Source organism: Sus scrofa, chromosome 2, assembly GCF_054392235.1.
Source record: "Sus scrofa isolate SSC_HxYL_T2T_F1_AM1 chromosome 2, Sscrofa_HxYL_maternal_Yorkshire_Landrace_v2.0, whole genome shotgun sequence".
NCBI classification, from domain to species: Eukaryota; Metazoa; Chordata; class Mammalia; order Artiodactyla; family Suidae; genus Sus; species Sus scrofa.
The window spans coordinates 47,606,902-47,621,482 of record NC_139384.1 but is presented as its reverse complement, the minus strand read 5'-3'; the positions used below and the strand labels follow the sequence as shown (position 1 = coordinate 47,621,482).

Sequence of the window (14,581 nt, the reverse complement as noted above, 5' to 3'; positions counted from 1 at the left end):
TAAATAGATAATCCTAAAAAGTATCAATTGGTGACTTGTGATTACTCACCTATATTTAATGTCCTCTTAAGAACCCTAAAACCTATAATAAATATTTCAGTTATAGGATATGATTGTGTTAATGGGTAATCAATATCTGTGAAGAAGAGGAGAAGAGAGTGAAAAACTGTGTATGTTAGGCCAGTGATTCTCCCTGAGGTCCCAGGACCATTTAGGTACTTATTAGAAATGCCACTTCTATGATCTTGTCCCAGATCTAGTGAATCAGAAATCCTGGGGGTGGGACTAGCAGTCTGTGTTGTAAGAAGCCCACCAGGTGATATTAGTAACCTACTTTCATGCCAGCATTCAGCAAATTATAGCCTGTGGACCTACTGTGGCATATAACCTGTTTTTGCCCATAAAGTTATATTGAAATACAGCCTCACTAATTTGTTTATTATTGCGTTTTGTTTGTTTGTCTTTTTTAGGGCTGTACCTGCGGCACATGGAAGTTCCCAGGCTAGGGGTCAAATCGGAACTGCAGCTGCCAGCATCTGCTACAGCCACAGCAGTGCCAGACCTGAGCTTCGTCTGTGACCTACACCACACTGTTCACAGCAATGCCAGATCCTTAACCCACTGAGTAAGGCCAGGGATTGAACCTGCATCCTCATGGATTCCAGTTGGGTTCATTACCTTTGATCCACAATAGGAACTCCTCATTATTGTTTATGGTTGTTTTTGTACTACAGTGGCAGAGTAAAGTAAATGCAACAGAGACTTCATGGCCTGAAGAGCCCAAAGTATTTACTGTTGGGTTCTTTACAGAAAAAGTTTGCTGACTCCTGCCTTACTCCTTAAGTGCTAGATGTCTAAGCTAGATGTATAGGCATATATTTGTTAATTGAATTAAAGACCATAAAGAAAAAAGGAATTTCTTAGGTTTTTAAAATTCTTAACCTATTATTTTTCCCTTTTAGTCAAGGATGCTATCTTAATGGGCCCTTTAGTTCAAATCTACTGACAATCCCGAAGCAAAGGTCATCTTCTGTATCATTAACTCACCATATAGGTCTAAGAAGATCTGGTAAGAAAACATTCTTTGTGATTTAAATATGCGAAATCTCAAAGTATATACTAGTGCAAACTTTGTCATTACTTATTTGTAGCTAATTTTGAATACCATTTCATGTATCGTGTTAACATAACTAAGCAGTTTGGGTTGGCTGTGAGTTGGCCATTTGCTCATTTTTTCATTTTTGAACATCTGCTATGTATCAGGCACTTTGTTAGGCACTAGGGATTCAGGGGTAAAATACAGAACTATCTAAACATGCATAGTTGCAAACAAGGGAACTATTTCTGAAACACGCATTTCCAGAACAAGGGAAAACCCTCAGGAAAAGACATTCTTTTGTAGCATGGTAATTGTGAAGGAAAAAAAAAAATCTTAATACGAGAATGGAAAAATCCTTGACTATATCCAAATCATAGTTTATCTATCTGTGGTAGAGCTAATTTTTATCGCATTATATTAGTTTTAGGTGTACAACTAAATGATTTTGATATTTGTATATATTGTGAAATCATCACCATAATAAATCTAGTGAACATCTATCACCATACATAGTTACAACATTCTTTTCTTATGAGAACCTTTAACATCTATTCTCTTAGCAACTTTTAGGTATGCAATATAGTATTATTATGCAATAGAGTGTTATTTGCAATACAATATTATTAACTATAGTCACCAAAGATAATAAAAAGGCATACTTAAGGTTTTGCAAAAACAAAATTATCAACCTAGAATTCTTTATCCAGTAAAAATATCCTTTAAAAATTAAGGTGAAATAACATTTTTTTTTCATACAAACTAAAGCTGGTAGAATTTATTGCTAGTAGACTTGTACCACTAAGATTCAGCAAAAGAAGTTACTTAAGTTGGAGGGAAAATGATCCAGATTGAAGCATGGATCTTCAGGAACGAATGGAAAGCACTGGTAAGCCTAAATGGGTGCATATAAGTGAATACTGATGATTAAAACAATGACTCCCTTGTGGCTTGCATAATGTATGAAGAAGTCAAATATATGGAAACAATGGCACATAGGGCAGGAAGGGGTAAATTAGATTTAAACTTATAGTGTACTGTAGCAATGATTGAAAAGTACTGAAAAGTTCTAATTTAAAAGAAACTTAATACTTCAGAGATCCACGTTTTAATATCCAGGGTGAAAATTAAAAGAACAAAAAGAAAAAATATAAGCCAAAACCTAATATAGAAGGTAAAATGGAATGATTAAAATTTTTTTTGAGTTTTCATTGTGGCACAGGGGTTGATGATCTGCCTTTTCTCTATGGCAGTGCCAGTTTGATTCCCTGCCTGGCTCAGTGGATTAAGGATCCGGCATTGCCGCAGCTGTAGCTAGGTCACAGCTGTGGCTTGGATTTGATTGCTGGCCTGGGAACGTCCTTATTATGCCACAGGTGTTACCAAAAAAGGAAAGAAGAAAAAAAAAAGTTGAAGAGCCCAAAATAATCCAAAAGAGAAAGTAAGAAAAACAAAAACCCATAAGGAACAACTGAAAAAGAAATAGCAAGATGGTGGATTAAACAAACTATAGAAAATATACACCTTGTGTGGATGGTTGGCAAGAGGGCAGGGGTACCAGGGACCTGACCTGAGTTACAGTATACTATCTAAAATGTCCAGTTTTCAATAAAAACTTGAAAATACACACCAATTAAAAGACACAGATTGTCAGACAGCAAGTATATGCTCTTTACAAAAGACACACCCTAAATCTAAGGGCACAGATAGGTCTGATCTCATAGCTATAAAACCCACAAACCCAAAATTAATAGAACTAAAGGTAGATAAAGACAAATCCATATTTATTATGGAAATTTTAACTCACCACTCTCATTATCTAGTAGAATAGCAAACCACAATATTCATAGAGATATACGGAAGATTAAAACAACATGATTTAACTGACTTGACCTAATTGACCATAAAGCACTACACTCAGACATTAAAAGATAAATGTTTTTCCCAAGGATACTCACAAGGTTGATGAAAATAGATGATTTGCTGGGCTATTCTTCTGTGATATTTTAATTGGGAGCAGTTCCCATCCCCTCTCTCTTCCCAGCTCAGTGGTACTATAACTAAAAGCCAGTAGCTTTGCAGCCTCAAGTCTGACCTCTTTTGAAATAAAAGCAACATCCTGGGAGTGAGGGGGATGGATTGGGGGTTTGGGAATTGCAAAGGCACACTTCTGTATATGGGATGCAGGATCAATGGGGACCTGCACAAGGAAGTCTATTCAGTGTTCTGTGATAACTTATATGGGAATGGATATGTTTACAAGTATAACTGAATTACTTTGCTATACAGCAGAAATTATCACAGCATTGAAAGCAACTCTACTTTAATAAAATTAAATTTAAAAATAAAAACTTAAAAAAAATTTTTTTAAAGCAACATCCTGAGAATACATTAATTGTTTTGTCCAAACTTATGGCTTCCTGGAAAACCTCTCTATGTTTCCAGGGTGTTTTAGATATTTTATTTGACTCAGAACTCAGCTCTCAAAAAAAAAACCCAAAAAACCCCCACACCCTGAAGTTCCTGTTGTAGATCAGCAGGTTATGGACCTGATCATGTGAGGATACAGGTTCAATCCCTAGTATCACTCTGGATTAAGGATCCTGCATTGCTGCAGGCTGCAGCATAGATTTCGGATGCAGCTTGGATCCAGTGTTGTAGTAGCTGTGGAGTGGGATGCACCTGCAACTCCACTTCAGCCCCTGGCCTGGGAACTTACATATGCTTCAGGCATGGGCCATAGAAAGAAAAACAAAACCCATATCCTATGCCAGGCAACATTGTGAGTGCTTATGGCTGTGATTTGAACTGGGCAACAAGAGCTGATTGGGAATTTAAAAGGAGATCCTGGATAATAGATGGCCATGTTGGAAAGTGGGAAGCTCTGACGTGTTCCTAAAGATCTGCTAGGCCAAGAGCACACGTGTAAGGCTGTGCACATGCCCAGGAAAGATCTGGGAAAGGAGAAGGCCCACCTGTAGCTGATCTTGAGGTCCTGCACAAGCAGGAAGTTAAAGCTGAGGCTGTCTTGTAGATTGTCTGGAAGCTTGAAGTTCAGTATCTTTTCAAACAGATTCTCATCTACAGATGAGAGATAGCCAAGACACTTAAAGAAAAAAAATCGAGGAAGAAAAAAAAAAAAAGAACAGTGGAGAACTCAGTGGCAACACACCTCAGAAAAAACAAAATCTGCATAATGAATCCAGGAAATTACTCAATGAACAATCAGAAACAAAACCTAACACAAAACCAGCAACACAAATGTTGGGGGTGAAAGAGATCTGATACTAGAATTATTACAATATAGCATCTAAAATGTCTAGGTTTCAACAAAAAATTATGAAGCATGCAAAGAAGCAAGAAAGTTTTAACCATGTAGATAGACAATGAAAAACAACCAATGGAAAATTTCCCTGAGGGGGTTTGGATTTTTGTTTAGCAATGACTTAAAATGTGTTACCATAAATAGGTTTACCAGTGACTTTAAATGTGTTACCATAAATGTTTGAGGAAACCATATCTTAAGTATTTAGGGAGAATGTGACAACAATGACTCACCAAGGAGAGAACTAGAAATTATAAAATTATAAAATAAATAATTGTAAAATAATTACCACTTCTACTCAACATTGGGTTTGAGGTTCTACAGGTTAAAAGGAATAAAAGGAAGATGTAAAACTATTTGCAGATGACATTAAATTAAAAGGAATAAAAGTAAGGTGTACTGCTGTATAGCACTGGGAACTATATCTAGTCACTTATGATGGAGCATGATAATGTGAGAAAAAAGAATGTATATATGTATGTGTGACTGAGTCACCTTGCTGTACAGTGGAAAATTGATAGAACACTGTTAACCGGCTATAATGGAAAAAAAATAAAAATCATTAAAAATGAAAATAAAATAAATAAAATTAATAAAAAATAAAAAGGAAGATATAAAACTGTTTGTAGATGACATTGTCATGTATTTATAAATTCCTAAGAAATCCATTAAAACCTCTTCCATCCAATAAACAGGTTCATCAGTGAGGCAGAACACAAAATCTATATGCAAAAATCGATTATATTTCTCTATAATAGCAAGGAAAAATGAAAAACTAAAATTTAAGAAAATAATTTCATTTATAATTAAATGAGGTCAGGACAACTGGATATACACTTTTATGAAAAAATGAATTTGGAACCTATCTGTTGTCATCATACTCAAAAACTAACTCAAAAAGCTCATGGGCTCAAATGTAAGAGTGAAACCATAAAACTTGTAGAAGAAAACACGAAAATCTTTGTGACTTTGGATATTGAGTAAAGGATTATTAGCTATGACACCAAAAGCAAATTCAAGGGACCCAGAATAGCTAAAACAACCTTTAATAATAAGAAAAATGGGAAGAAAAAAATTGATAATAGGAATTCATTAAAATTAAGAACATTTTTACTTCTACAGATACTTAAAGAAAGTGAAAAGACAGTCCCTAGTATGGGAGAAAATATTTGCAAATTATAATTTGACAATGTACTTGTATTCAGAATAGACCTAAAGATCTCTTCAACTCAATAATAAAAACACAAATGACCTCACTAAAAAATTGGCAAAAGATTTGAATAGATGTTTCTCGAAGGAGATGTACAAATAGCCCTCAAACACATGAAAAGATACTCAGCATCATTAGTCATTAGGGAAATGCAAATCAAAACCAGAATGAACCATGACCTCACACTCACTCTGATGTCTATAATTCTAAAGACAGCATAACAAGTGTTGGAAAAATGTTCAGAAGTAGGAACACTCATACATCTGTGATGGGAAAGTAAAATGCTACAGCTACTTTGGAAGACAATTTGGCAGTTCAGTACTTGAAGAGAAATAAAATTGTGCTATATTCATACATACAATTTTATATGTCATTCAAAATGAATGAATATGTGAAATATCTTTTTAAAATGTTGAGTAAAGTAAGCAAGGCATAAAAGCATTTATACTGTCTGATTCAATTTACAAAGTTCAAAAAAAGGGCAAAACTAATCTGAATTGTTAAGAGATACCTATGTGGTATAAATTTAAAGAGAGGCAAGAAAAACAGTTACCATAAAAATAAAACTAACGATTTCCTTTAATGAGAGGGAGAGTAATAAGGACTTGGACAGGGGTTTCTGATCTCTGGGCCGTGTTCTACATTTAGCTTGAGTTGTAAGCATTCCTGTTATAACCTTTCTGTAGGTGTTATATTTCACGATTAAAAAGGTTTATTTAAAATAAAAATTATGAATCTGGGGTTTCCCATTGTGTCTCAGCAGAAACGAACCTGATTAGTGTCCATGAGGATGTGGTTCGATCCCTGGCACCACTAAGTGGATTAAGGATCTGATGTTGCTGTGACCTGTGGCTTAGGTCGCAGATGTGGCTCGGATTTGGTGTTGCTGTGGCTGTGGCTTAGGCTGGCAGCTGCAGCTCTGATTCAGCCCTTTGCCTGTGAACTTCCACATGCCATGTGATGAATCTGTATTGTAGAAAGAATTCAAGAGTTGCTAGGTTTTTCTCTACCATTTTGTCCTCTGCTTTAAACTTTTCTATGTTTTATCAGAACTCTACCTTATAACTAGTTTATCCTTTATTCTTCCTAGCCTGTTTGTCAGGGCTTTGGACACTCACTAGTATAATTGGAGAAAAAAATGCTGAAAATTGGAACTGTAGTCTCCAGTTAGTAACTAACCACTATGATTTTTTTTTTTAAATGACTGCACGTGCAGCATATGGAGGTTCTTGGGGCAGGGATTGAATCTGACCTGCAGCAGCACTGGATCCTTTGACTCACTGTGCCAGGCCAGGGACTAAACCCACACGTCCACAGTGACCCTGCAGTGCGCGTCACAGCGGGAACTCCCAATTGTGATTTTGACAAGCAAGACACTTCCCCTCTCTAGTCCTCAGTTTCCTCTTCTGAAACATAAAGTGTTTGATGAGATTATTTATAAGATCTTGTTCAATCCTAACATTATATGAAGCTATAGGAGCCTCTAAACAAATCAGTTCAATAGAACAGCATTGCAAGGAGTATGTTAACCGTGTAAATAAATCAAGTTTCTTGATTTTTATTTTGGCAGTTTTTTTCTTCACATGTAAAATTAAAATACTATTTAACTCAAAAGTGTTATTATGAAGACTAAATAACACATTGTGTTTGTCAGAGTTTTCCAGAGAAACAGAACCAATAGGATGTTTGTGTGTATATATATACACCTACTACATACATATATACATGCATACGTAAACATAGGTATGCACATACATATGGAGGAGAAGGTGATTGATTGATTGACTGATGAGCATTGGCCTGCCAGATTGTGAGGGCTGCTGGGTCTGAAATTTTCAGGGCAGGCTACCAGGCTGAAAATTCTAGCAGGAGTCGATGTTGTAGCCTTGACTTGGAAGGCAGTCTGGAGGCAAAATTCCTTCCTTTTTGGAGGACCTCAGTTTTTTTCTCCTAAAGCCTTTAACTAATTGAATAAGGCCAACCCACATTATGAAGTAAACTTAGTCTACTGTTTTCAGTGTTAATCACATCTGAAAAAATACCTAAATAGCAAGCCCTACTAAACTGGACAACTGGGTACATAGCTTAGCCAAAATGGCACATAAAACTAACCATCACACACATCTATAACTATGTCTCAAAATATCATAGGTCCTTAATAATTGTTATGTATGGAGTTCCCATCATGGTTCAGTAGTTAATGAGTCCGACTAGGAACCATGGGGTTGCAGGTTCAATCCCTGGCCTCGATCAGTGGGTTGGGGATCCAGCACTGCCGTGAGCTGTGGTGAAGGTTGCAGACTCGGCTCAGATCCCATGTTGCTGTGGCTGTGGTGTAGACTGGCAGCTGTAGCTCTGATTAGACCCCTAGCCTGGGAACCTCCATATGCCTCAGGTACAGCCCTAGAAAAGACACACACACACAAAAAAGATAACTGTTATTTGCTTTACTCTCTGCTTCACACTTGACTTGGATCTTTATTTCAAAATAAAGTTTAAAATCTGCCTACACCCCTCCTGATATACCCTTAGTTCAAGGCACCCAGCAAAGGCTTCTTGAGCTAAATCAGTAGGATTAGGGATGCTTTTCTGAAACACTCTTTTTTTCCCTTATATTAGGAATTAGCACTTGCTTGTATTTTCAGCTAGACTTTAGGTTTGTTGAGTTGTTGGATGGCATCTTTTTTTCTCCATTGTGATAGCCTGCACATTTTCCAGCATTTAATATGTTCTCAAATACTTGTTGAATGAATGAATGAGCTGGAAAGATTTTGATTTTTTTAAAAGGGATCTGCTGTTGTGTTAATATAATTTTATCATATGCTCAACTTGCTTAATGCTATTAAGAACTTTGCTTCTTTGATAAAAACATGAATTTTATTGTATTAGAAAATATTCTGTAAAATTTGGTGAAGATGCTTTTGTTATGTGGATAATCAAGCTGATAGGGACACACAGTGAGAAAGTTAAAGACCAATATGAACTAGGAAAATTTGTACCACACGCTATGTATATTTTAGTTATATTCCTAATATTTACTTACTATGTGCCAGCCTGCCACAGGGTGTTTATTCCACAAGCATTGATGATGACAAATACGATCTATATTCTGCTTGATTTCTAGAATATCTTGAAGATAGCACATAGAAATCTATTTTATCAGAGTTCCTGTCATGGCTCAGTGGTAATGAATCCAACTGGTATCCATAAGGATGCAGGTTTGATCCCTGGCCTCACTCAGTGGGTTAAGGATCCAGAGTTGCCATGAGCTGTGTTGTAGGTCACAGACACAGCTTGGATCCTGTGTTGCTGTGGCTGTGATATAGGCCATCAGCTACAGCTCTGATTTGACCCCTGGTCTGGGAATTTCCATATGCCTCAGGTGCAGCAGGGCCAAAAAAGAGAAAAAAAAAAAACTATTTTATCCTTTAATTGTAAATACTTTTCTTTCTTTAAAGAGGGAAAATATTCTTTATAAATACCCCAAAATAGACAATAAATATATACATAGAAACATACATACCTATTTCTTTCCTCTTTTTTCAATTTTCTAGGTGCTTTACCCAGCCCGAATTCTCCCAGTCATGGACCAATGTCTGCTGGCTCTCCAACTAACCGGTCACCTATAGAATTTCCTGATACTGCTGATTTTCTTTCTAAACCAAGTGTTATTTTACACAGATCTCTGGGCAATGCACCCAATTCACCAGATTTTTGTCAGCAAATTAGAAATTCTGATAGCAATTTATGTAACAGGTAGGTTTCCTGAATGTCTATTATTTCCATTTCAAAATATAGGTTATTTTATAAAGTATTACCAGTTTTCCAGTTCTGTATTATAACTATATGATGAAGACTATATCCTCTCCTTCATCTAGTAGTTTTTATTCTAAACAATTTTCTTCTCATTCCAATGCTATTATTCATTTCCCAGCTAAATGATTACCATCTGAAGTGAAATACAGTGGTATTCTATCCATCATAAGATATCAGTAAATGTATGAGAATTATTTTAATATCTACTAATTTAGTGCCTATTTATAATACCCAGATCTTATGGCATTCATTCTCATTTCTGCTTTGATGGTAATAAGAGCTCAGTGTGATTTTCAAAATATGTTATTTCCTTCAGGGACACAGATGCTAGGATAAAGCATCTATTAAGGATAAAGCCTATTATTAAGTTTATAAAGAGATTGGAATATTAGGATATTTTGAGTTGAGATCTCGCAGTTAAAAAACAACCAGATTTGGTAAAAAAAAGTTTTGCCTCATTTATCATATGTACATATTTATCTGTTTTATTTTACAAGCTGTGGACATCAAATATTGAAATATGCTTCAACATCTGAATCAGAGTCTGGTACAGACTGCCACAGGGGAAAGTCAGGTGAGATTGCAGAAATCCAGTGGGTTTAAAAGCATTTCCTTATATATTTTTTTTAAATGAATGAATCACTTTAATTTTAGGTTATTCATCTTTAAAATGAAGATTATAATGTTTTTATCTACTTCACAGTAGTATTAGAAAATTATAAATAGATGGTAAAAGTATTTTGAAGAGTAAAAATGTACTGCACAAATGAATATAGCCTTTTGTCACAGCTAGGGTTCGCAAACAGTGAAATTAATTATATTAACATTGAAATTTAAATTGCACAATATAAGCTCAAAAGGGTTTGCATACATTTTTAAAATAATTACACAGAGGAGCTATTTTAAAATTTAGTTAATTATATTATTCTGAAGTATATCCTTAAACAAGAAGTATTGTTGGTGATAAAATTATAGTTTTTTATAACATTAAAACATTGATGACTCAGGCATCCAGTAATAGTTAGCTAGTTAACTCATATCATCATTTTCACTGAATATAGCTAGAAAGGTCACAAATTATTAACAACAACAACAAAAAAAAAAACCTGCTTGAAGCACTGAAGAACTAACAACTCCTCAGAATTTCCAGTACAGGATCTGGAGGAGGATAGAAGTCTAAGAAAGTGAGTCTCTCAAGTTTGGGGCACCAAAAAGATGTTTGTTGCTTCTAGATGGGCCAGTAACTGATAGAATGAGCAGTCCCTTTTGGCAGTTTTGTGGGACTAGGGAGGCAAAGATTTGGAATTGAAGGCTTAACTGTGGTAGGAATAACTTGGTAAACTCTATAGTACTGCAGCCTAGTAATAAAGGTAAACCAGAAATAGATAAGCCTTTTCAGGGATTATATGTACATATCAATCCCTTCATATACTTTAAAATTCAATTTTTTATGTCATACAATAGTTTCTGGTTTTTGCATTTTAAAGGATTAAAAAACAACAAAGAATACCAATCCTTCACAAACTTCCAAAACGTAGAAGAGGGAAAACTTCCTAATTCATTCTATAAGACCATAATCGGACAAAGAAAAGAAAATCAGGAGTTCCCTTTGTGGCTCAGTGGTAACAAACCCAACTAGCATCCATGAGAACTCAGGTTCCATCCCTGGCCTTGCTCAGTGAGTTAAGGATCTGGTGTTTCCATGAGCTGTGGTGTAGGTTGTAGACGTGGCTCAGATCCCTCATTGCCATGGCTGTGATGTAGGACAACAGCTACAGCTCCGATTCAACCCTTAGCCTGGGAACTTCCAAATGCCTCAGGTGTGGCCATAAAAAGACAAAAAACAAATAACAAAAAGCAAAAAAACAAGAAAAACCATAGACTAACATTCTTATAGCCTTAACAATATACTAGCAAACTGAATCAAGCAACAGATAAAATATTATACCATGACCGAGAGGTACTTATCCCAGGAATTGAAGGGTGGTTAACATTTGAAAATCAATCAAGGTAATACACTACATTAATAAAATAAAGGGTGCACGGGGTTGGGGACAACACATGATAGTCTAAACAGATGCAGAAAAAGCATTTGACAAAATGCAACATTCTGTCATGATGAAAACAAACAAGTAATATCAGGGAATTTCTTCAACCTGATAAAAGGCATCTTTGAAACCAACACAGAGCTAACACCATCCTTATTGGGGAAAGATTGATGCTTTCCCCCTAAAATCAAGGATAAGAGGATTTTCGCATTCAGCACATCTATTCAATATCATACTGGAGGTTCTAGCCAGGAAAATTAGAAACGATAAAGAAATAAAGTTACCCTGAATGGAAATAAGTAAACCTTTCCTTATTCACATATCATTTGTAGAAAATCCCAAATATATACACATACACACACGCGATTATTAGAACCAATAAACAAGTTTAGTAAAGTTACAAGATACAATTTTTTGTTGTTGTTGTTGTTGGTTGGTTGGTTTTTTTGCTTTTTAGGGTCTCACCCACAGCATATGGAGGTTCCCAGGCTTGGGGTCCAATCAGAGCTGCAGGTGCCAGCCTATGCAATAGCCACAGAAACTTCACAGCAGTGCTGGATCCTTAGCCCACTGAGCAAGGCCAGGGATTGAACCTACACCTTCATGGGTCCTAGTCAGGTTCGTTAACCGTTGAGCCAATCAATCATATTTCTACATGCCAGCATGAACCATCATAAGTTGAAATTAATAGTATCAAAAAGAGTAAGTAGAGACAGCGGGCAGTCAACTGGCTAGTGCACCTGATTTCCAATGTGTACAGAACGCTTGCTGAGGCCTTGGCCGACTTCTTGTCAGAGGGTAGTTTCACGGCCTGGAGGGCACTGTGGATACATAATGTGAGCACAGCTGCCATGTACCTCATCAGCAAGAGGATCAAGATCAGGCACAACCTCTAGGATGAAGTGCTATGAGAGCCTCTGTGAGGTTGCTAATGAATGGGTGGCAACCACTGGCAAAGGTCAACCCTTCAAGGGGGACCAGAGGCTGAACCTGACTGATCTAGTGATGTATGGCATGCTGCATGTGATGGAAGGCCTGGAGATCTTCGACAACCTGATATATTGCACTCACATCCAGCCCATGTACCTGTGGGTGAAGGAGGCCAACACTGAGGTTCCCTGGAAACTGAGCGTCCCAGCCTGCAGGAGGGGGGTGACAGTGGAAGACACCAGCTTCAGGGGACCAAAGCTTCTGGGCCATCACCTAGCAGTGGTGTGCAGTGAGGGCACTCGATCATTGGTCCCCTAGCCTCTAGCTCTGGACATTTGCTGGGGTCCTTGGATGTTGGTGAACAGAAGTCCAGGCTCAGTTTTCATTCATTAACTAGGAAAAGAATTTGGACCCTTACCTCATTACATATATAGAAAGTAATTCAAAATAAATCATAGGCCTGTGTGTTAGAAGTTAAAATCATGAAATTTGTAGAAGAAAATATAGAACCAGGTCTGTGTGACCTTGGTTTAAGTAAAACATCCTTTACTTAAAACAGCACAATTCATGAAAGAAAAACTGACAAATTGGAATTCAGTGAAATTTAAAACTTTTCCACTTCAAAAGACACCAATAAGAAAATCAAAGATGGGAGTTCCTGTTGTTGCTCAGCAATAATGAACCCAACTAATATCCATGAGGACACAGGTTTGATTCCCCGGCCTTACTCAGTGGGTTAAGGATCCGGCATTGTTGTGAGCTATGGTGTAGGTCACAGACATGGCTCAGATTTCGAGTTGCTGTGGCTCTAGTGTAGGCTGTCAGCTATAGCTCCAATTCAGCCCCTAGCCTGGGAACTTCCATATGCTGTGGGTGCAGCCCTGAAGAGACAAAAATAAAATAAATAAATATAGTTAATACATTTTTTAAAATGTGACATAAAAGGGGGGGGGGGAGTTATTCCCATTGTAGTGCAGTGGAAATGAATCCAACTGGTATCCATGAGGATGTGGGTTCAATCCCTGGCCTTGCTCAGTGGGTTGGGGATCTGGTATTGCCATGAGCTGTGGTATAGGTTGCAGATGCCTCTCGGATCCCATGTTGCTGTGGCTATGGCATAAGCCAGCAGCTGCAGCTCCGATTTGACCCCTAGCCTGGGAACTTACATATGCTGCGGGTGCAGCCCTAAAAAGACAAAAAAAAAAAAAAAGACAAAACAAAAATCAAAGACAAACCACAGATTGGGAAAAAATATTTGCAAATTATACATCTGATGCAGGTCATATCCATGATATAGAACTCTTACCACTCAATAGGAAGACATCAACCAACTCACTTAAAAAGTGGGCAACAGATGTTAGCTATTTTGGTGAAAGTCATGGAGAAGGATATGAAAGATATAAGCGAATGGGTAGTAAACATTAAAAATGATTAACATCATTAGTCATTAGAGAAATGCAAATTAATACTATAGTAAGATACTACACTCAAATTAGAATAGCTATAGTCAAAAAGACAGACAATACCAAGTGTTGCCAGCGATGCAGAGAAATTGGAACCCTGTACATTGTTGATGGGAACGTAAAGTGGCAACCCAATTTGGCAACCCAATTTGGAAAACATTTTGACAGTTCTAAGATATAAATTTACCGTATCCAGCAGTAACATGGATAAGAATTTACTCGAGAAAAAGCATATGAGCTTTCAGAGACAGGATTATGAATACTTTTGACATCATTATTCACCATAGTACTAAACTGGAAATTATCCAAATGTCTATCAACCTATAAATGATAAACATCATGTGGTATATCCATACAGTGGAATTCTATTTAACAAAAAAATAAACTGCTGATATATGATTCTACACGGATAAACTTCAAAATATTATTCTAAATGAAAGAAACCAAGCTTAAAAAGTTATATAGTTTGATTCCATTTATATTAAATTTTAGAAAAGACAAATTTATATAGAGTTTAAAAGAGACTGAATTTCCAAGATGTGTTATATGTCTGTTGGGTATTGACCAGTCCATATAAATATGACCTCTCTCTGGGCTTCTTCCAATATGTTGGCTGGAGTCCAAGAGAAGAGGCTCTAGAAGCTGCCAGTCTAGTTAATGGCTCAACCCAGACCAAAGTGTCACTTCTGTCAT

At 36.7% G+C, this 14,581-nt stretch overlaps 3 protein-coding genes across 28 annotated transcripts in view; 2 read left to right on the top strand and 1 right to left on the bottom strand.

Annotated features, from left to right (window-relative positions):
* The window catches only part of INSC (INSC spindle orientation adaptor protein), an 864,422-nt gene that overhangs the window by 240,696 nt on the left and 609,145 nt on the right, over nucleotides 1–14,581 (top strand). The gene's annotated exons all lie outside the window — the stretch shown is intronic.
* CYP2R1 (cytochrome P450 family 2 subfamily R member 1) overlaps nucleotides 1–14,581 on the bottom strand; it is a 131,014-nt gene that overhangs the window by 38,808 nt on the left and 77,625 nt on the right. The window lies entirely within an intron of this gene.
* Nucleotides 1–14,581, top strand: part of PDE3B (phosphodiesterase 3B) — a 324,331-nt gene that overhangs the window by 273,687 nt on the left and 36,063 nt on the right. For 22 of the 26 annotated variants that reach the window (XM_085011945.1, XM_085011953.1, XM_085011957.1 and 19 more), the window contains 3 exons: nucleotides 963–1,069; nucleotides 9,186–9,387; nucleotides 9,945–10,021. In XM_085011945.1, the coding sequence (XP_084868071.1) occupies nucleotides 963–1,069; nucleotides 9,186–9,387; nucleotides 9,945–10,021 (386 nt within the window). The remainder of the gene's footprint in view (nucleotides 1–962; nucleotides 1,070–9,185; nucleotides 9,388–9,944; nucleotides 10,022–14,581) is intronic. The other 4 variants (XM_085011961.1, XM_085011962.1, XM_085011960.1 and 1 more) reach the window with 1 other exon arrangement.